Source organism: Giraffa tippelskirchi, chromosome 7 (genome assembly GCF_054371585.1).
Source record: "Giraffa tippelskirchi isolate mGirTip1 chromosome 7, T2T-mGirTip1v1.2.pri, whole genome shotgun sequence".
Taxonomy (NCBI): domain Eukaryota; kingdom Metazoa; phylum Chordata; class Mammalia; order Artiodactyla; family Giraffidae; genus Giraffa; species Giraffa tippelskirchi.
This window is the reverse complement of record NC_137281.1, coordinates 55,320,645-55,343,868: the sequence shown is the minus strand read 5'-3', so window position 1 is coordinate 55,343,868 and position 23,224 is coordinate 55,320,645. Positions and strand designations below refer to the sequence as shown.

The 23,224-nt window shown below is 44.9% G+C and overlaps 1 protein-coding gene across 32 annotated transcripts in view; it reads left to right on the top strand.

The window, feature by feature from the left end:
* WWOX (WW domain containing oxidoreductase) overlaps positions 1–23,224 on the top strand; it is a 918,690-nt gene that overhangs the window by 48,927 nt on the left and 846,539 nt on the right. For 29 of the 32 annotated variants that reach the window (XR_014060529.1, XR_014060530.1, XR_014060531.1 and 26 more), the window contains exon 5: positions 5,657–5,763. Coding sequence is in view for 27 of the 32 variants with exons in the window: in XM_081513858.1 (XP_081369984.1) it covers positions 5,657–5,763 (107 nt within the window). In the remaining 5 variants the exon portion in view is untranslated. Of the gene's footprint in view, positions 1–5,656; positions 5,764–11,983; positions 12,618–13,031; positions 13,099–13,203; positions 15,659–20,591; positions 22,672–23,224 lie in introns of those variants that run through there. The other 3 variants (XR_014060527.1, XR_014060528.1, XM_081513883.1) reach the window with 3 other exon arrangements.

The window sequence follows — 23,224 nt, the reverse complement described above, 5'->3', positions numbered from 1 at the left end:
AGTCAGTGATGCCATCCAACCATCTCATCCTCTGTTGTCCCCTTCTCCTCCTGCCCTCAATCTTTCCCAGCATCAGGGTATTTTCAAATGAGTCAGCTCTTCACATCAGGTGGCCAAAGTACTGGAGCTTCAGCTTCAACATCAGTCCTTCCAGTGAACACCCAGGACTGATATAATGGGAAATGACTATATCTTGGGATATAGAGCTTGGCATAAACAGAGGTCAAGTGTGTTCTTAAGCCAGTACTTAGACAAATGGAGTGGTAGATCTTGTGGCTAATTTCTTTCTTTCTTTGTTTTAAATATCTACTTATTTACTTGACTGTGCTGGGTCTTAGTAGCGGCACATGGGATCTAGTTCCCTGACCAGGGATTGAGCCCAGGCCCTGTGCCTTGGGAGCAGGGAGTCTTAGCCAGTGGACCACCAGGGAAGTCCCTAGCTAATTTCTTTAAGTTCTAGTTGGTGTTGAAACTAGTTAACTCATGGGTTGCTGTTGGGAGCAGAGCTCGGAGAGAGATTTTTCAGTCATGATGGCTGTGCTATATTTGCCAGTTCATACAAATCAGAGAGAAAGCTCCGGACTTTCCACTGAAGTGAATTTTGGAAAGGATCGGCCATTAACATTTGTTTTCCCACTGACTGTGGTTAACATTAGACTCCTAGTGTGCGTTTGCTGTTCACTCCCCATTTTATTAAAAGATGACTGCGTTTCTGATGGGTTAAAGGCACAGCCTTATGTCTGATAGCTTATCAATAGCTCGAGCTGGGTCAACACAGACGTGTCAGACTCCCGAGTCTGAGTTTTCCACTGTGCTGTGCTGGCTTCCCTTGAGAGCGAGTTTATATAAACAGGCTGGCCTCCATGAAGGCTCGATCCGCGAAAGTGGTTTGAATGAACAACCTGTGCTTTCCTCTTTCACATGGCAGTCTCAGTAAGATAGCGATACTCTGATTGTTCATACATGTGGACATTATCTTGGAAACACTAATCTGTGATCATTTGATGTGGCTTTGGTTGAATTACATTGCTGCCTTCTCCAGTAGATTTCTTTGTCGCAGCATATTCTGTATGATTTTCCACACAGTTTACAAGGTGTGGTATTTTACACTTTAGAATAGTGGGGTGATAGTCAAGCTCTGAAATTAGATTCCTCCCCTTCCCTCCCCTCCTTTTTCTTTTCTCGTCAGTCGTGTATAAGAGTTCTAGGTGCTCCACATCCTTGCCAACACTTGGTGTGGTCATTATTTATTTTTTAATTTCTAAAAATTTTGGCCATTGTAGCAGTAGGTATGCGTTATCATCTCATTGTATCTTTAATTTGCATTTCCCTAATGACCAATGAGTTCAAGCCTCATAAAATGTTTTTCTCTATTATGTGGAAGAGCTTATGTAAGATTCACATTTTTTATTTTTCATAAATGTTTGGTAGACTTTATTGTTCAAGGCAAATGAATCCAGAGTTTTCAAAAGAATTTTCTTTCAAAAGTCCGGATTTTTTCAGTTGTTCTCTTTCTCCCTGCAGCAGTTTTTAAGTGGTGTCTTTTTGGGAATTTATCTTTTTCACCTATATCTTAAATCTGTTGGTGTAAGGTTGTTAATTATATCTTCTTAAGATCGTTTGAGGGTTTGTAGGATCCAGATGATTTCTTTTATCGCCCTGATGTCCGCCGTTTGTGTGCTCACGAGCTCACTCGGGTCTGCCCTACTATGCGTGCTCTCTCTGTCTGTCTGTCTGTCTCTCTGTCTCTCTGGCCCTTTGTCAATTTTATTCGTTTTTTCCCCAAGGAAATGACTTTCAGATTCTCTGTTCCTCTGTATTTTATGTTTGTTTTATTTTTATTACTTTCCTTCTGCTTTCTTTAGGTGATCAGCTGCTTTAAAATTTCCTCTAACTTAATAGATGCTGAGCTCATATTTTCTTCCAATATGTATTGTTATAGATTGTCCTTTATCCATGGCTTTAGCTATGTTCTGTAAGTTTTCATATGTAGGAGTTTTATAATAATTTAGTTTAAAGTATTTTCTGATTTTCAGTGTAAATTTTTGAGTCATAATTTTTTGTTTAGAAATGCGTTGCTTAGTTTCCAGATAGGGGAATTTTCTAGGATCTTTTATTGATTTCTAATTTTATTCTACTATTGTCAAAGGGCATATTTTACAATTTTAATGTTTGTTTGAAATTTGAGACTGTTGCCCTGCACATGTTCAGTTTTGTAAATATCCTGTAAGTATTTGAATATACATTTTGCTGTTGTGTTCAGTGTTTAATATTTTCAGTTATTTCTGGTTTATCAGTCAGAAATCTATTACTTCCTGTTTATCAACTTATTTTTATGTTACTGATATGTTACAGTCTTTCACTCTGATTATGAATTTGTGTATTTCTCCTCTTAATTCTGTCAACTTTTGACATATGTGTGTATGTATATAAACTTAGAATTGTCACATATTCCTCATGGATTAGAACTTAAAATTATGAAATATTCAGGTTTTTCTCTTATACTTCCTTTGATTCATCTTTACATGGTATGTCTTTTTCCGTTCTTTTAATATTTTATCCTTATATTTAAGGATATAAAACAAAACATACACACTTTCTCAGGAGCATATTGTATATGAATATGTTTTATTCAGTCTGAGAGTCTTTGTGTTATGATTGCAGTTTTTAGTCCACTTTACTGGGATTACAGGTATATTTGGGGTTAAATATATTTCTTTATTATTGGCTTTCTATGTAACTTTTTTATATTACATTTTTCTCCTCTTTCTTGTCTTTTTTGTTTTTAAAAATTATTCTACTTCTCTTTCCATTAATTGGTTAAGTTTGTATTATTTTACTATTTATTTCAGTGGTAATTGTAGAGATAACATGCTGTATTTTTGCCTTACTAAGGTTCTCATATAAATTAGTACTTTCTGGACAGTGCAGGAGTCTTAGAATACTTGAATCTCAAGTACTTGCCTCCTAGGTTATGTGTCATTATTGTCAATATAGTAATGCTCACTAGGTATTGTAAAATTTACAAACTATTACTATTATCATTTAGAGTTTTTCATCTATTTACCCTTTACATTATTCTGTCATTTTCTGCAACTCCAGATTTCTATCTAGGGTCTTTTCCCTCCTATCTGAAGAGCATCCTTTAGTATTTCCTCTATTGAGGACATGCTGATGATGTATTCTCTCAGATTTTGTTTGTTTAAAAATCTTGTTTCCCTTTATTTTTGAAGGATATTTTCACTGGGTATAGAAGCACCAAATGCTGGCTCACCTCTCTTGGCTTTTCAACTTCTCCAGATGTTAGCCCCCCAGATTCTCAATCATAGCATTCCTCTGATGCCCTCAAAGAGGGGTGTGTGTGTGTGTTGTTTTGTCCAGCTTTATAATTGTTCTCAGAGAGAGTGTGGGTCTAGGAAACTGAGTTGCCATCGCTGGAAGCAGAAGTGCTGGAAACATTTAAAATAGTCCAGAGCACACTGTCAGGAACTTATTAGCAGATGTGTGTTTTACTTTCTAGGTTTGTTTTCTCTTGTTAGGCTGTGAACTCTTTGAGGACAGTGACCATGTCTCAGTCTTTATCTATCCTTACTCTTTATATTGAGCACAGGGTCTGGTTGTTGTCAAGCAGTGGTTCAAAGGCTGGCTGTGCCGCAAGCTCTCCTATGGCTTGGCCGTCACCTTTGAAATTGCTGTGTTCATGGGGCAGGTTTTCTCAACCTCAACACTGTAGACATTTGAGCCAGATGATTCTTTGCTGTGGGGCTGTCCTTGGCCATGGCAAGAATACACAGAAGGACTGTACAAAAAAGATCTTCACAACCCAGATAATCACGATGGTGTGATCACTCACCTAGAGCCAGACATCCTGGAATGTGAAGTCAAGTGGGCCTTAGAAAGCATCACTACAAACAAAGCTAGTGGAGGTGATGGAATTCCAGTTGAGCTATTTCAAATCCTCAAAGATGATGCTGTGAAAGTGCTGCACTCGGTATGCCAGCAAATTTGGAAGACTCAGCAGTGGCCACAGGACTGGAAAAGGTCAGTTTTCGTTCCAATCCCAAAGAAAGGCACTGCCAAAGAATGCTCAAACTACCACACAATTGCACTCATCTCACATGCTAGTAAAAGTAATGCTCAAAATTCTCCAAGCCAGGCTTCAGCAATATGTGAACCGTGAACTTCCAGATGTTCAAGCTGGTTTTAGAAAAGGCAGAGGAACCAGAGATCAAATTGCCAATATCCGCTGGATCATCAAAAAAGCAAGAGAGTTCCAGAAAAACGTCTATTTCTGCTTTATTGACGATGCCAAAGCCTTTGACTGTGGATCACAATAAACTGTGGAAAATTCTGAAAGAGATGGGAATACCAGACCACCTGACCTGCCTCTTGAGAAAGCTGTATGCAGGTCAGGAAGCAACAGTTAGAACTGGACATGGAACAACAGATTGGTTCCAAATAGGAAAAGGAGTCCGTCAAGGCTGTATATTGTCACCCTGCTTATTTAACTTCTATGCAGAGTACATCATGAGAAACGCTGGACTGGAAGAAACACAAGCTGGAATCAAGATTGCTGGGAGAAATATCAATAACCGCAGATATGCAGATGACACCACCCTTACGGCAGAAAGGGAAGAAGCACTAAAGAGCCTCTTGATGAAAGTGAAAGAGGAGAGTGAAAAAGTTGGCTTAAAGCTCAACGTTCAGAAAACTAAGATCATGGCATTTGATCCCATACTTCATGGAAAATAGATGGGGAAACAGTGGAAACAGTGTCAGACTTTATTTTTTGGGGCTCCAAAATCACTGCTGATGGTGATTGCAGCCATGAAATTAAAAGACGCTTACTCCTTGGAAAGAAGGTTATGGCCAACCTAGATAGCATATTTTAAAGCAGAGACATTACTTTGCCAACAAAAGTCTGTCTAGTCAAGGCTATGGTTTTTCCAGTGGTCATGTATGGATGTGAGAGCTGGACGGTGAAGAAAGCTGAGCGCCGCAGAATTGATGCTTTTGAACTGTGGTGTTGGAGAAGACTCTTGAGAGTCCCTTGGACTGCAAGGAGATCCAATCAGTCCATCCTAAAGGAGATCAGTCCTGGGTGTTCATTGGAAGGACTGATGTTGAAGCTGAAACTCCAATACTTTGGCCACCTCATGTGAAGAGTTGACTCATTGAAAAAAACCCTAATGCTAGGAAGGATTGGGGGCAGGAGGAGAAGGGGGACGACAGAGGATGAGATGGTTGGATGGCGTCACTGACTCGATGGACATGGGTTTGGGTAGACTCCGGGAGTTGGTGATGGACAGAGAGGCCTGGCGTGCTGCAGTTCATAGGGTCGCAAAGAGTCAGACACGACTGAGCGACTGAACTGAACTGAACTGTCCTGGGCCATACAGGATATTCTGTAGCATGCCTGGCCTTTACAGGTTAGATACCAGTAGCACCCCCCACCCCCCACCCCAGTAAAGTCAGTAGACATTTCTGACTGCTGAAAATGTCTCAAGATATTTGCAGATTTCTTCTAGGGGGCAAAACCTGTCTGGTTGAGAGCCACTAGAGTAATGTATAAGGTGCTCAGTAAAGGCCATTTAGCATCATGACTTGGTGCTTTTGCATTTGTGTTTTCTAATGTGGACTTTCCTTTCAACCACAGGGTTTGAAACTGCCAAATCTTTCGCCCTGCATGGTGCACACGTAATCCTGGCCTGCAGGAACATAACGAGAGCCAATGAAGCCGTGTCCCGCATTTTAGGAGAATGGGTAAGCGAGCGCTTACATTTTTCTTTTTAATTGTCAAATACACATGCTGGGATAAACACTTGAAGGTTTTAGTACAGTTCATAAAGTTTATTGCTCTTGGAATAATGTTTTCTTTATTTTTAGAGTCATATTCTCTTTGTTTATTTTATGAATGAAAGGACAGGCAAGCCGTTTACAGTTTGTTTATAGTTCTCTGTCAATGTCATCTGCTTTATTAGTCAGAGGTTCGAGAATGTTTACTCGTTTAGGTCGTTTATTAAGAAAAACAGAATGTGGTTGACGCCCTTGAGTGTGACTAAGAGGTTATATGTGGTCTTTAGAATGACAAAGGAGGAGACTTTAACCCCATCTTGGTTTTTCCTCTTTGCTTTTCTTTGTGCACATGTGGGCGCTGATATGCCTGTGTGCACAAACGTGTACTGAGGGCAGTCAGTGCTCTTGGGGTTAAGGATATAGCATCAAATAAAACAAAATACCTGCCCTCATGAGCTTCTAGGTAGGAGAAACAGATCGTAAAGGGATAATTAAAGTTTAAGGTGATGTCAGGTTGTTATAAATGCAGGCCAGTGAAGCAGAGGGAGGGCTCAGGAGTGGACAGCGTGGACTATTTCAGCTTGGGTGGCCAGCAGAGACCCCTCTAAAGCTGTGACATTTGATCCAGGCCCTGATGAAATAGCGAAATAAGCCGTGCAAATGTCAAGGGAAATACTTTGCACGCATGTGCCAAGCGGGTGGAAACGTGCCTGGGGGCTTTTAGGCTCAGTGGGGATGCTTGTGTGCCTGGAGGCCAGTGGAGGGGGAGGAGGTTGCAGAGGGGCTCAGAGTCACTGTGACATGAGAGGGTTTGACCAGAGTGACACAACTGTTGAGAGATTTTATTTTTTTTAACATGATCACCGGGCTTTGAAGTGACATACAGACCTCATTCGTTCACATGCCTGTGAAGTGCCCCACTGTCGTAGGTACCGGGTGTCTAGCGTTAAGGAAAAACAGGTGTTGCCACTGTCTCTGTAGAGCTTTCAGCTGAGGATGGAAGACAGATCAAGCCAAAGAAAGATAAACATCAGTGTAAACTTAAAATGCGGGAAAGTGGTATTCCAAAATGGTGAAGGATGCCAGAGAGGCAGGGGGGATTTGGAGTCCCCGAGGAAGAGGTGGCTGAGCTGAGATCTCAGGAAGGATCGGGGAAAGGGGGGAGAAGGGTCAAACCGGGCCGAGGGGGTGGTCTGTGCAGTGGCTCTGGGGTGGGGGAGACAGGTGGCTGGAGCCAGGCGTGGAGGGCGCTGGATAGTCCTTGCCAAGACTGTCTTCATCCTCCGAACACCGTGGAAGATTTCTTGCCATCTGAAGAAATAGACCATGGTCTGTTTAAGAGAACGTCCGGCCTCCTGGGCTGAGAAGTTATGGAAGTCAAGAAAAGGGAGATTTATTTCTGCTTTTTCAAGCAGGATTTCAAACATAGTATATTTCAAATGAACCCTTGTCCTGATCTCACTGGATTCATTATTTTGAGTTAAATTAAAAAACAGGGCCCATTTTTTTCCAGTTATCTTAGCATCTTTCTAACTTGAGAGTTAGAAAAATGTATTAACCTCTACTAGGTGGAATAGAGTAATCTTTATAGATGTATAGAGAATGAATGGTAATATGTGCATATGGTTTGAATCTTCATAAAGTGTATAAGATGAAAAGTGAAACTCGCTTGCTTTCTTCTCTTGGGGATAAATATCATTGACTATTTCCTGTATGTTCTTTCAGAAAAGGTTGTATATACTAGCCAACACACTTACATGCTGTTATGTGGTTTGATTTTTCTCTTTTTCACTTAATACTAGAGGAAGTCTTTTATTCTCAGTGCATAGAGATCTACCTTGTTGCTTTTAACTGTTGGTGTGACACTCCATCATGTGTTGATGCTGTCATTTATTTGTTTGGTCTTCCAAGTGATGCTGTCGTAAAGTTCAGTCTCTCACATTTTCATCCAAAGTTGGCTCTCAACTCTGCCACAGTGACCATTCTTCTTTTTTTTAGATTTATTTATTTTTAATTGAAGGATAATTGCTTTACAATATTGTGTTGGTTTCTGCCATACATCAGCATGAATCAGCCATGAGTATACATATGTCCTGTCCCACCCCCCTCCCACCCCACCCCACCCACCTTGGTTGTCACAGAGCCCTGGTTTCAGCTCCCTGACTCATACCAAATTCCCACTGGCTCTCTGTTTCACATGTGGTAGTGTTTCCATGCTACTCTCTCCATATTCCATTGCATTTAAGTACCACATCTTCTTCATCCAGTCCTCTGTTGATGGGCATGTAGGTTTCTTCCATGTCTTGGCTGTTGTAAATAGTGCTGCAATGAACACTAGGGTGCATGTAGCTTTTCTAGTTATTGTTTTCTCTGGATATATGCCCTGAAGTGGGATTGCTGGGCTTAAGTATTCAATTAAATGTTAGTTAGCTGCTACTGCTAATAATAATAATAAAATAATTTCTTATTCATACATGAAAGTACAAAGGAATGTTTACTTTTCTTAACCTCTCCAAGTGGCCGAAAGAGGAGCTGTAGGGAGTGTGTTTATCAGCTTGACTCCAGTGGAGTTGCAATGAATTTTTTCTGTCTTCATATGTCTGGACTCCTACGTTTTAATAGATGTGTATTTAGTTTGTTGATGAGTATTTTCCAGTGGAGCTCATATTAGCACTCAACTGTCATTTGAAAAGCCATCTTAATTATTGATGTGATTGCTTTTTCTTTTGTATTTACAGAGAAACACACTTTGCATATATTTAGGGAAGATTGTTAAGGGATCAGTCATCAGGAACAGCATGTAGTGGTTTATATCAGAATGGTTATTGAGAAAGCCGGGAGACAAGGGCTCAGGGAAAAGATTTATTAGTCAGAGGTAATGGAATGTGCATGTGCTGGGGAGAGCGCGCACGCGGCCGAGTGTCGCCACACAGTTTGGTGCTGGGGGGACTGAAGTGTCGTCATTACTCTGGTTTTCACTAGAGTCGATACTTGGTCTGTTTATCTAGTTGGAGTGAAGTCGTGTGGAAAGCTGACAGTATTATGTCATACTGCAGCCTCATTGATAAGCATCGGAAAATAGTGATTTCACTACCACTGTCAGATATGGAGCGCTTGGTGCCAGCCTACGTGTTAGACAGTTTGCTGTGCTTTTAATGGATACTGACAACCTGTTTTCATGACATGGTAGGAAGGAGTGAGGCGAGATAGGATGCCATGTAAAACATGGCTCGCACTTCTGAGAGCTGCTGGAGAAATCCAGCTACTTCTGCTGCAGCTGCTGCTAAGTCACTTCAGTCGTGTCCGACTCTGTGCGACCCCATAGACGGCAGCCCATCAGGCTCCCCTGTCCCTGGAATTCTCTAGGCAGGAACATTGGAGGGGGTTGCCATTTCTTTCTCCAATGCATGAAAGTGAAAAGTGAAAGTGAAGTCGCTCAGTCGTGTCCGACTCTTGGCGACCCCGTGGACTGCAGCCTACCAGGCTCCTCCATCCATGGGATTTTCCAGGCAAGAGTACTGGAGTGGGGTGCCATTGCCTATTCCGCCAGCTACTTCTAGACTCTCTCTAATCCACTCAGTGACTTCATGATCCCTTGTGCTTTAGTGTTGTGGGCATTTCCCCCACTCTCCTGTGATAGAAGAAGCTCACATCCAATAATGCACCTTTATAGACCGAAGGCCTTGGGTGCGATGCCTTCTTTCATGTGGTGTGTGTATGTTGAGGGGAGGCATGTGGGGTGGGTAATCACAAGCCAAATGTCTGTCTTGTCAGGCAACTTGGCTTGGAAAAACTGATCGTTACGCAACGCATCTCAGAATGTAAGGCTCTTCCCTGTTATTGTGAATGATCTCTAGCTAAACAGAAATATAAAAACTCTTAATCTTATTAACAGTTATAGACTGTTGGGAAAAGTTCATCTGACATCAGCCGCTAGATTTGTTCCTCATTTCTCTGCTTTAAAATTTGTTTTTTATGTATAGTATTGGACTTTCAATAAATTAAGTGTGGTGTAAACAAGTCTGTGCACCAGCAGGAGCTACACAAACCACTCGTTTTAATCAATGTTTGCTTAGTCGCTCAGTTGTCCGACATCAGCAGACACACACACACAGGCAGAAAGGTTCTACCTTGGGACATTTTTGTTTACAAAATGTCATCTCCTTATCATCACCTGCAGGTGGGATTGGGTATTCATAGCCGTCTCTGTACTCGGCACTCTGCTTATGGGCACTTAGCAGTGAAATATTTGTGTCTGTGTGAAACCCATCTTGCAGATGAGGCTTTGGAGGCTGGAAGAAGGGGGAGGACTTTGCTCAAGCTCACACAGCTGGGAGCTACGTGGTAGGTTCAAGGTGTGAAGCCGTATCTCCCGACGCCAAAGCCCATCTCATTACCCAGTCCAAAATGACTGGTGCATGTTGTGGCAGAGGACGGGCCTATTTCGTGGGCTTGGTTTCTCTGTTCATGATGTAAGGGTCCCTGTGGTTCTCCAGCAAAGAGAGCCTCACTGGTGGCATTTTGAAACCCAGCTGAGTTGCTGAGCCTCCTTTCCCCAAGAAAGCTCTTCCCAGATTTGCATTTCAAGTGGTACACAGTGTATTTACTGATGAACTTCAGCTGCCTCTTTGCCCTTCCCTGTCACAGGCTCAGGAAAGATTCTTTATCAGATAATAAATTATTCATCCCTCTCATAGACATAATCGGTTGCTAAAATATTCTGAGTTTCCTCTGTCTCCAGAATGCCTAAAACTTGTGATTGGTTCTTCTCCTCCTCTAAGTTTTTCCATTTCATTTCTCATTCTGAAATTTTTGCATTGACTTATTAATCTTGCCTGTTATTCATTGTCTTTGATCACCATCTTCTTGTCTTCGTTTGCGTGTGTTGGTTTTTTCACTCAGTCTTGAACTGAATATTTCAAACTTTACATCCATTGTAACCTTTGCATAACGAGGGCTATGATTTACTGCTGAGTTTTAAAGAGTGCAAAGTCAAGCATAGACAGAGAGCTCCAAACCACCATTCCCAACCATGTGAAACTCAGTGCAGATGCCTTCTCTCATCAATATGGGGCCCCCTGAGTTCTTGTTAAACAATTTCGACATAGTGGGTAGAGATGGATTTCATCTTCCGGTGATGTTCAGCCATTGATCAACAAGTCTTGCTTCTGATGGCGTTTAGGCGCCATCATTTAAGGGGAAAAAGTACGTGTGAGACTGAATTTCATGTTTATTATGGGGCGTCTACAGAGAGTCTCAGACATAGCCGTTGTTAGATGAAGCAGAGACAAGACACAGCCCTTGAGCCAAAAAAACCTCCCATGCAAGGCCAAACAGATACAGCTGTACATGAGGCAGCCGGTCTCAGGGTGGGGTGGCTCACGCTACAAATGGTTAAGGTTTATTGTAAGCATACATTGAAAATCGACTGAGTTTCAATTTACAGGGAGGCAGCCCAGAGGAGTAGAGGGAGCCCCAGCTCTGGAGTCATCCAGATCTGGGAACCAGTCCTGATTCAGACATGAGTTCGCCGCGTCTCCCTGGGCACATTTGGTTACGCCCTTGGTTTATTTACCTGTGGAAGGGGAATGGTCCTGGTAATGGTTCATTACGCACACTCTTGCACAGAACCCAGCACGTAGTAAAGACTCAGAAAAAAAAAAAAAAGGTATTTTCTGGAGAGGCCGGCTTGTTCAACACAGATCCCTAAAGTAGGCACATACTCTCAGAAATCTTGTTGGAAGATGTGTTTCCTCTTATACATTAAAAAATATATATATATATTGATTAGAGCCCTCGGAAGTAGCCAGGCCTCCCTGCTTCTTCCCATCAGAGTGTCAGGTCACACTGAGAAGAGCTGAGGTGAGGCGAGGGCTCCATCCTTCTCCGGGGGCAGGAGGGGCGTGGGGAAGTGACTGGCCGTGTCGCTGGTGTGGAGCTGGCTGGTGCTGGCAGAGGCCGGGGTTAGTGCCCGAGGTTCGTGGCTGGCAGAACCAGCTCTCTGTTCCTGGGGAACTCACCTAGAACTAAGCCCCTGCCCCTCAGTCAGCTGGGGCAGGCAGATGTGCCTGGATTTTGAAGACTTAAGAACTAAGTGGCCGCGGTAGTTTTAAAATCTATCCATACATTCTTTTTTTTTTTAAGTGTTATTTTAATGTTTATTTTCATTTTATTTTTGGCTGTGGAGGTCTCTGTTGCTGCGTGCAGGCCGTCTCTAGTTGCATCGAGCACGGGCTTCTCATCATGGCGGCTTCTCTTGCTGTGGAACACCAGCTCTAGGGCGCGTGGACTCAGTAGCTGTGGCCCATGGGCTTAGTTGCTCTGCGGCATGTTGGATCTTCCCAGACCAGGGATTGAACCAGCGTCCCTTGCATTGGCAGATGGATTCTTAACCACTGGACCAACCGGGAAGTCCCTACACATTCTTGGATGCCCCTTCCTTTCAGAGGTGGATCCTAATTCTCCTCCCCTCCAGGTGGGCTGAACATAGCGATTCACTGTTCAGGGATACAGTGTGGCAGAATTGATGGAGCGTGACTCACAGGAAGGATCGTAAAAAATTGGTGGCTTCCTCCTTGCTTGGCGTCTTGAATCGCTCAGTGTGGGGGAAGCCAGCCGCTGTGCTGTGGGGGTGCTTGGGCGTCCCTGTGGAGAGCCCCTGGGATAAGAAACTGAGCCCAATGAGACAGGCCTCCCAAGGGAGCCCTCTTGCATTCCCCCGCCCTCTCAAGCCTGCAGATGACTGTGGCTGACAGGTCGATGGCAACCGCATCAGAGATCTCGAGTCAGAACCATCCCAATTCCTGACCTAGAGAATCTTGGTGAGACAGCAAATGCTTACTGCCTTAAACCTCTACACTTTGGGGAAAGGTGTTACATAGCAATGGGTAACAAACATGGGGTCCTGGCCTCAAGGGAATAGGATCTTAGAAACTGGGCAGTAAGTTCAAAGGACAAGATTGGGGACTCACCCAGAGATTGCCTCCGAGTTGCAGGGAGCCTTGAGTTCTTAGGGTGATGTCAACTGTCTCAGTCACCGTGTCCTACCTCCTCCCACCATGGAGACCACTTACACAGCTTCTCTGAACAGAACTCACCTGGATTTGGCTTAAATGTGTCTAGGGATGGATAGGCTTCTCGCTGCAAAGGCAGCCCATCCTGTTTCTACACATCTCGTAATTAGAAAGATCTCCCGAAGATTGAAGGCAGAATCTCTCCTGTCTTTTCCCCACCAGCCCTGCTGACTTCTACCAAGCTGCCTTCTCATCAGAACCTACCTAACACTCACATCTCTCAAATTCCGTAAGTAATAAACCCAAAGTTATTGACGACACCAGGTTACTGAAAGTCGGCCATGAGGCTGGCCCCTCTCATTTCTTTGCATCCTGTGTCCTTTTTTTTTTTCAGTTGGAGTTTGGGATGCACGTGGTAAGGCTTAGCAGCTGGGGAGAACCCGTCTGCTCGAGTGCCCTTCAGCAGGTACCAGGTGCAGAGCCCGGACCCACTGGGCCTTCCTCGGAGTTATCACATCACTGTGAGCCAAGCGCAGTCTCCTTTTAAATGACTGAAGAACACTGCCCTCATCTACCTGGCGCTTCTCAGGTTCTGATTGTTCCAGCCGCACTGTGGTCTGTAAAGTGGGTAGCCGGGAGAAACTTCAATGCATCTGTGTAATGGCTTTGTTGTTGTTTATTGAGAGGGACTAATTAACTTTGATTATTGCACTAATATTATGGCACTTTGACAACCCTTCAGATTTATGACTCTGGGAAAATAAACAAATGAAATGCAGGTGCTGGAGCAGAAAGAATAAGTTATTACTGAACTTTAATTACCTGGAATGTTTTAGCCAGGAGAGAATTAGTTGATGAATTATAGGATGTTGAAATCTACATCAAATTGTGAGTAACATGCAGACAAAAATGAAAAGAGGGGCTGGGAGGGTGCTGTTGTTAAGGGTGGAAAGGATAGGGCACATCTGATAATGATCTGAATAGTGTTTCATTGATTAATCCCTGTTTCCAGTGGAGCAGGATTTTACACAGTGCTGTTCAGGGCATGGTCCCTGACCTCACTGTCAGCATCTCTTGAGAACCTGTTAGAAATGGAGATTCCTGGGCCCCCCCGAGACCTTCTAGATCAGAGTTTCTGGAGGTGGAGCCCAGCAGTTGGTGTTTCACAGTCCCTCCAGGAGATTCCAGTGTATTGCTCTGCAGTTCTCATGCTGCTTGACTTTTTTTTTTTTTTTTTTTCAAATAAAAGTGCAGGTACAGATTTTTACCTCTTCTTGCAAAAATCAGATGTTCTTACAACCTCATTCACCAACTAACCCGGAGATTCTCAGACTGTTTAAAAAATTGTACAGATACTTATTAAACATCTATTTTGCACTATATGTAGTGGCTGCTTTAAGTTTAGTATACAGTAAGTCCCCTACATACAAACCTTCAGTTTGAAAAGTTTTGAAAATTGTGAACTTCCAAAGATGGCAATGTGTGTTCACATGTCCGATCACATAAGTTAGTTCATGTGTCTGGTGTCAAGTGTGTGCATCCTAGTTTAATTCTCCTTGTAGTGTTTCCTGCTCTGAGAACCTTTAACAGATTGGTGGGCAGGTGGGGGAAGGTTCCTGCTGCTTAGAAACTCTGTGAAAATAGAGAAAAACATGTTTACTTATCTGCAGCCCTCTCTTAGGAGTAGGGTGACAGTTTATTGTTCAAACCAGAAAATGCTGAGAGCCATAGGGTCATAATAATTATACCAGGAGAAGAGGCAGCAACAGGGAGGGAAATGGGGACGTCCGAGCAGCCCTGTCAGGTGCACTTACCCGGTCATCTGACCTGGCCGGGCTCCGTACGGGAGAGGTGCAGTCTGCCTTCTGATGAGCCCCGCACCAGCCTTTGTCCCTGCAGCCCTGGGTCCTCTCCTGACCTTACCTTTTAAGAACTTGCTGTTTTCATTCCCATAAAAGCCCGGCCAGCCTCCAGCCCAAGACCATCTCCATTCCTTGGAAAGTTGCAAAGCTAACTGCGACTCCAGATCTTTTGTTGTCAAAGTTGTGGAGATTCTTTTTCTATTTCTTGCTTCGCCGAGTCTTCCCGGGGGCTCACGGGTGCTTCGTTGTGGCGTGTGGGCTTGGCTTGTTGCAGAGCATGGGCTCCAGGGCACACGGGCTCTAGAGTGCATGGGCTCAGTTGCTGTGTGAGGTGATGTGGACTATTTTTTAAGTCTTCACTGAATTTGTTACGATATTGCTTCTGCTTTCTATATTGGTATTTTTGCCCCTGAGGTGTGTGGGATCTTAGTTGCCTGACCAGGGATCGAACCCATACCCCCCTGCACTGGAAGGCGAAGTCTTAACCGCTGGACCGCCAGGGAGGTCCCAAAGCTGCAGGGTGTCTGTTCCAGACACCCTTCCTTTCATGTGATTTCTCCCATTGTCTGGACCCTTCCAGAGGCCCCCCCGCCACCCTCTTGTGGATAGTGCCATGCGCCTGAGGAACAGAAATGCAGTTTTGATGTTGGACTGAGCCCAACTCCACAATGTAAATCTACCCAGAATTCATCCAGCGCCATTAAGAAACGCACAGAGATCATCAGAACTGCTTTCCACTTGGGATGGTTCATGGCTTGTCTGGGAATGTGGGTAACTGAGAGCTGGTTAAATGTTTATTTTCAGCTCTGGTTAAATTTGCAACATTGGAGGAGATACTGGCACACTTGGCAGCGAGGTTGGTGATGAGAGTCATTGTAGGCTTGATGGCCTCCTTGCAGACCTGCTAACAGTTTTGGGGAGATGTCAAAGAAAAGCAGAAATGATTCTATGTTACCTTTAGGTATATGTGAAAAAAAAAAAAAAAAGTTCTTTTTAGTCATATATGACCCATTGGGTTTGAAGTAACTCTTTTAGCCATTACTTGTAGAGGATCCAGCAAAGATGTGAGCTAGTTTGTGCAAGAGTGGTACAATGGGAGATTCAGTCATGAATTGGTGAAGTTGTTTGTCTTTTTAGGGAGAGTTTTGGATTACAGGATGACATTTGGGTACACTGGTGTCGTCAAGTGGGTAGCATTAGGGGATTGGAAAGAACTTTCTGAGATCATCCCGTTCACCCCCCGCCCCCCACTTGACAGATGGGAAAAGGCCCAGAGTGGGTAACTGACCCTTCAGTGTGACAGACAGGGATGCCTTCTCTGAGACGGCTGTCATACTGCCCATTTGTCAACTGTGAAAAAAAAGAGTGTGTATGGTTTTTTAAAAGAAGACAATGGAACTGCCTGTAAGATAGGAACCCAAGCACCCAACACTTCATGCCACTTCATCTGGATGGCTAGTTTAATTCTCCTCCTTATTTTGATGATGGTGATGATTTTGATACAATAATAGTAATGGTAGTAGTGGCATTGTGTGCCGGTCTCGATCTGCAACACTTTCAGTGCCTTAATCCAGTTCATGTTTATTGTCATAAACCCCATGAGGTAGCTACTATTATGAATCCTATTTTCAGGTAATATGAGGCACAGCAAAGTTTAGGACCTTGTCTAAGCACACACGGCAAATAAGCAGAAGAGATGAAATGCTGTAGGAGGGCAGAAGGCTTGCCCGTCATGTTCCTCTTGGTGTTTCCCCAGTGTGCAGCAGTGCCTGGTCATTAGGAGGGGCTGAGTTTGTTGAATGAATGACTGAGAGTACATCAGGGTTGACCATCGAGGCTTAGGGGTTATAACCTGGATTGCAGTATCGTACCACTGTGGGAAGGGACAGTTTGGTTGCTTTGTTTTTGGAAAACTAGACCAGTGGAAAGTACATATAGCCAGATTATTTTTCTCGAGTACTCAGCTGTGTGAATCGATTTTCATGTTGGTGCCGCTGAAGTGCCCCCAATTCTTTAGCTGCTCACTAGCTTGTTGAAGATGGACTAGTTTATGGGACACAGTGATAAGCGCATTGCATCCCAGTTCTTTGAAAATCACTGGCCTGGTTCCGGCATTCTCAGTTGGCCAGTTCCCCTCGCCATTCAGAAGTGGGAGCCTGCGCATAAATCCACTTGATTTGGAAGGACAGAAGAGTGGATCAGCTGGAGGGGCAGAAAATGAGAGTAGAGGGGCCGTGGAAGGACTCATGGGTGCATCCAGGAGCCTTTGGCCTTCACCTGGAGACAGTGTGTGATGGAGAGAGAGGGTTAACCAGAAATCAGTAACTACTTTAAAAATTAAAAGACCTCTGGCGACGCTAGCTAGGCCTTCGGAAGTAAGTGTAGAAACCTTCTTGTTGCCTATTGCTTTGGTCAGAAAACCAGCTGGGGTGTGCTTCTGAAGTCCCCTTTCCTTTCGGAGAATAAGTCATTGTCCTGCAGCCTGTCAAGACCGACGGTTACTGAAAGAGATGAACTGGAGAGAGGACAGAGACAGAAGGAAACAGAGCCGGGGCGGGGGTGGGGGAGAACAGACACACAGAGACAGACAGACAGACATGCACACAGGAGAGAGAGGGAGAGGACCACTCTCCTGAGTGCTTTTATGGAGCTTTTCAGTGCCAGCCTCTGCATGATGGGTTTGATCACTGTTTTCAGAGTTCTCTGATCATTTCTTGCTCAGAAAGGAGGAAATTAGAATTGTTGAGCTATGATTTGTTTTAATCAGAAAGAAATTGTCTAACATAAATCTCCCTGTGAGTGCTGGAAAAGCCCTAAAGTGGCCAGGAAAAAAAAATATCAATACTTTGCAAAGGAGGAATGATTGTTCCAATCCGTGGCTTAATTGACTCTAAGCCTTAATGAAACTCAGGCTGGAGCAGGCTGTACAGGCTTGGTGGCTGGGCTCACCAGTGAGAGCCAGCCGGCGGGGGGGAGGACTTTGGGGTGGTTGTTTGGTTCTTTGCTATGGATGCGATTTTTCTAATTGAGCGGGAGTCCCTAATACCGGATAGTAATTTTTTTTTTTTCCTATGAAGAGAGTAAATTTTTTTTCTCTGACTAACACAGTAATTTATTTTAAATTACAGCCTTTTCTATTGGAAGCATTCATTTATGTTAGATTATTGTTCCCCAAGTGAAGTTTCACTGATGCTGTATAATTAAATATAGATTTTTTTTTTTTAAAAAAGAGAGTATATATTTTAAATTTATAAGTGGACAGATTGGAGTATATCAAGACTTTATTTAAGGAGAGTAAATAGCCCCCCCGATGAGCATGATGCCAGTCAGAAAGGATTCCTTTGGGCTCAGTGGATCCTGTTCAGGGCCAGGCACCTTCGTGGGAAGGGCTTGCCGAAACACGCGTGTGTCATCCGTCTAAAAGGACTGTTGGTAAGCGAGGTCTTATCGGTGTAAATAACTGGCTTGGGCTCTGGTCTGCCCCACCTTGAATCCTGTTTCTTTACGAACCAGGTGACCTTCACTTCCTGTTTCCTCATCTGTAACATGGGATGCTAGCAGTATCCGAGTCACAGGGTTGTGAAGATTAGGTGCTCTTGCACATAAAGTGCTTAGAATGGTACCCGGATACTTAGCACAGTACCTGTGCTATAGAAGAACAACAAAAAAAGGCATTTGAGGCCCCTGTGCGGTTTGGCCCCAGCCTGCCTCTCCAGGTTCCCCTCCCATTACTCTCCTCCCTGTCCCAGCCGTACCAAACTCACGGCTGTTCTCAGACTCTCCGTCTCTCTCTCTCTCTCTCTCTGTCTTGGCCCAGAGGACTTCCTCTGCTTAGGGCAACCTCAGCCAAGGTCACTCACCTAACGGATGGCAGTGAGTCTCTGCCCATGGGCGTTTTCCCCCCAAAGCTTTCTAGGACTGCTTTTACCCCCTCCTGCCCGCCTCCCTCCCTTCCCTTCTCTTAGCAGGGGGTTAGCACCCCCTTTTCTCTGAGGGATGTGGCAGTGATGAAGAAAGCAAAGGTCCCTGCCTCCAAGGAGCTTACAGTCCATGTTTTGGTTTTTAAACACGTGTCGTTCACAGCACTGCTCACATCACACACTGACTGTTGGCTGAATAAGCCACAAGCATCTGTTGGAACTTTATTGTATGCCAGGCATCCCACTGGCTGGTGAGCCTGTGTAGTACCTGAGATTCTGTGCTTGCCTTCGGGAGTAGAGGTGTTTTGACAGACGCGTACATTAATCATATTATTATTATTACTAACCCTCCACTTAGGGGTGCGGGTGTGAGTTGGGTGGGAGTTGGGCAGGCCCTAGCTGCCCGCCCAGGTTCAGTAACAGCCGGGCGGCAGCAGACCCCCTGCCCTGCGTTCCGTCTCTTGTGGATGCCTTCGGACCAGTCGGCTGGAAGTGTGAGGGTTTCTCTCTGACTCCAGCCAGAGTTCGTGGTCACAAGCCCGAGTTTTGGAGTCAGCCTGACCTGCGTAGGCGTCCTGGCTCTCCATCCGCTGGCGGGGCGTGCTCTCCGCCTAGGCGCCCCTCCAGCTGACTGGGGAAGCGGGGGCGCCGCTCCCCTCGCAGGGCGCTCATCAGGATGAGGTGAGATGACAGGGCTGGCTCGTGGCCACGCTCAGTCCTACCCGCCGGTGCAGCTCGCTGCGCAGAGAGCTTCTGGGGTCTCCTCCCCGCGCCCAGACCGCCTTGGGCTCCAGCCCCTCGGGGTCTTCCTGCCCCCCCTTCGCTCCAGCCGTTCTCATGCTCAGAGGGCCCGGCCTCTGGCCGCCAGCCAGAGCCTCTCCTGGGTACGTCTGCCCAGACAAGGCCTCCTCGCTGCGGTACTGGATTCCGTGGGACGGCGACGGTTTCCAGAAGCCTCCGGTCCGTGCGCCGGCCGGGAGGAAACGGAATCATTCCGCCTGCGTCTCGGCTGGCGTCCTAGAAGGCTGCACAGACACTCCGGGCAGGCTTCAGCGACCGCGCCTCAAGGCCTCCGTTATGGCTCCGAAATAAAAACATGCCCCGGTGCTCCCCGTGTGCGGAACTGGAGGCTGTGCCTGGCCCAGACCTCGGCGGTGGCACCAACCCCCGTCCTGCCCAATCAAGAGGTCCCGAGGCAGCCAGGGGCCGCTGCACACGCTCAGCTGCCTGCTTCTTCCTCTGAGGATGCAGAAAGAAAAAAAGCAGGCGTTCCCAGGACCCGAAATGTCGAGAGGCACTTCCTGGCTGAGGCGGGACGGGTCACTTGAAGCTCAGAGAAGTTATCTCCTGTCCACGTTTGTGGAGCCGGACTCGGCACAGGCCACGGGCCAGTCGCGACTCACTCCGTGGTTTCTTGTCGTCTCTGTCAGAAACGCCGACTTCAGAGCCGCACGTTCATGTTCTCCTTAGCAGGGACCCTCCTCTAGAGGTAGTCGTGAATCTGGCAACTCAGAATCGTAAAGGTTTTGGAATTTGTGGAGAATTTATCCGCGAAAGGAAATGGACGAATTAAAAATACTAACGGGCTCAGCCGGCGCCCACAGGGACGAATCCTCGGGATCTATGTTTCTTCCCCTTCATGCTGTAAACATATGGCACGGATTTTCTGCCCTCATTACAGATGCTGAGAGAAGGCAAAGACAAATATTTATATTACATTCATGTTTTACAGTAAAAACACTGTTCGGTTTGTTTATACAGTTCCACTGTTACAGTTTTTATGGTTGGTAATGAAACCACTGTAAAAACCAGCCTGGGTTATATAGCAGATTCGATAAGGCCCAAGTGTTCAGGGAGAGACCCTGGGTGGAATGGTTGATCTCACGAGTTGGGCATCAACGACTGAAGGATGTGTTAGGACAGGCTGAGCTAGGCTGTAATAACAGACGACCTCAAAATCTCCAGGGCTTAACACAACTGAGGTTTATTTCTCCTTCCAGTGATGTTCTCCATCGAGAGTTGCTGGGAAGGCCGTGCTAGATGGAACCTGCTTTAGCCGCCTGGAGTCAGTGTGCGTCGCTGGAGTTGTGACAGAGGAAGAGAAAGGCTTGCTGACCACGTGCTGCGCTCATGGCTCAGAGGCGACTCTGTTGCAGCTGCTCACGTTCCAAGGGCCAAAGCCATGCGTACCCTCTCGGTGCAGAGGGGTGACACCCACCATGTGCGTGAAAGGCAGGGCACAGCTGGAATAGCAGGCAGCTGCTCTCAGGACCTTCTTCCGGCCGCTTCAAGCCTGTCTGTGGTTTGTTGTTGTTGTTCAGTTGCTAAGTCGTGTCCGACTCTTTGCGACCCTGTGGACTGTTGTCCGCCAGACTTCTCTGTCCATGGAGTTTTCCAGGCAAGAATACTGAAGTGGGTTGCCATGTCCTTCTCCAGGGGATCTTCCCGAGCTAGGGATCGAACTAGCATCTGCTGCATTGGCAGACGGTTTCTTTACCACAGAGCTACCTGGAAAGAGCTCCTTTTTGTAGTAACTTAACTGAAAGTCGGGATTCCCTGATAGCTCACTTGGTAAAGAACCCACCTACAATGCAGGAGACCCTGGTTCGATTCCTGGGTCAGGAAGGTCCTCTGGAAAAGGGATAGGCTACCCACTCTAGTATTCTTGGGCTTCCCTTGTGGTTCAGCTGGTAAAGAATCCACCTGCAATGTGGGAGACCTGGGTTCAATTCCTGTGTTGGGAAGATCCGTTGGAGCAGGGAAAGGCTACCCACTCCAGTATTCTGGCCTGGAGAATTCCATGGACTGTACAGACCATGAGGTCACAGAGAGTCAGACACGACTGAGCAGCTTTCACACTTTCAACTGATGGTCTGTGTCTTGTCCAACTTTAAATCAGAACGAGGCACAGAGGGCATGAGAGACCCTCTGCCCACCACCCCCATCTCCCTAAAATTGATGCGACTCCTGTCTTCGTTTTGCCATGACCTGAATAGAAGGGGCCCGCAGCTGTCCCCAGGAATAGGTCACAGTGCAGAAAAAGGTTTCAGATCCACAGGTTGAGCTGTGGTTTTGTCTGTGTGTGTTTGCGTTGAAATGCTGATGCCTAGAAGCCCATCAGTAGACTGCGCTCCTTTAGGACTATTACTCTCAAGTGGTGTACGCTGCCCCATCACACAGGCGTGAAGCGCTGGAGATAACCATTCATCCAGAGGAAATGAAAAATGTAGTTATGAAGGCAACACGAAGCGACGTTTCACAGACACTTAAAGGTGGTATCTAGAGCTGAGATGTCCAGTGTAGTAGCCAGTGGCCACGTGTGGTAATTGAGGACTTGAAATGTGCCTGGTCCAGGTTGAAATGATCTATAAGTGTGAAATGAAATACTTTACAGATTTTGAAGACTTAGTATAAACATATGAAATATTTTATTAATGTTTTTATATCAGTTTCCATGCTGAGATGTTTTAGATACTGTGTTGAAATATTAAATTTGCTTTTACTTGTTTCTTTTCACCTCCTCTTTGACTTGGCTACTAGAACATTAAATTACATATGTGACTTTCATTATTTTTATTGAACAGGACTCATCTAAGAGAGAGAAAATAATTTGATACCTTTCTCATAAATTCCTCATTGCTGGAACTCACAGTTTAACCTGACAGTTAATATCCTTGACTTGTTGGCATTTTCTACTTAATATTTTTTTTTTTACATTTTAAAATAATTCCAAATTCTCATAGTAGTTGCAAAGACTAGTACCTAGAGTCCCTGGGGACCCCTCACCCAGCTTCCCCCAGTAATGACATCTTATATAACAATACTAGAATGGTCAACTGTAGGAAACTGACATTGGTAGAGTGTAATAAAGATTTTATTCATATTTAACCAGTTTTTACATGTACTTATTTGTGTGTGTGTATATAATTCTGTGAAAGGTTATCACCTTCTTAGGTTTGTGTAACCACTACCATAATCAAAAAACTGAACTGTTCTTTCATCTCCCAACCAGCACCCTTTATATTAGCTTTTATTCTTTGAGTTACTTTTTAAATTTTTAATTAAAGTATAGTTGATTTATAGTGTTGTGTTAGTTTCTGGTGTACAGCAGAGTGATTTGGTTATATAAAAATGTTTGTGTGTGTGTGCATATATATATATATATTTTTCATGCTATTTTCCATTATGGTTTATAACAGGTTGTTGAATATAGTTCCCTGTGCTATCCAGTAGGACCTTGTTAATCCATTCTATATATATTGGTTTGCTGAGTTATTTTCTTAATTAGGTCTGTTACTTAGGGTGAAAAACTTCTAGGCAACTTAGTAGCAAAAGATGCTCTTGGCCCGAAGTTCATTGCTTTGTGTGTCCATCTGACTCCTGGAGTGTGGCTGAGTTATCCCCAGCTTCGCAGGAAGTTATCCCTCACCTTGGGCAGAGTAAGAGTAGTTCACACCTCTTGAGAAGACAGTTACTTCCTGACCCAGTTTTAAAGGCGACAGGAGTGCCATGCCCTTAAACAGGCAGTTTGTGTGATCCATGTGAGCCAGGTGTTCTGGAAAATTTACACTGAATCTAACTCCCAGAGTTTCAGGTTTCCTTTTCTTTTTTAAAGGAAGTGCCTTATAAGTTG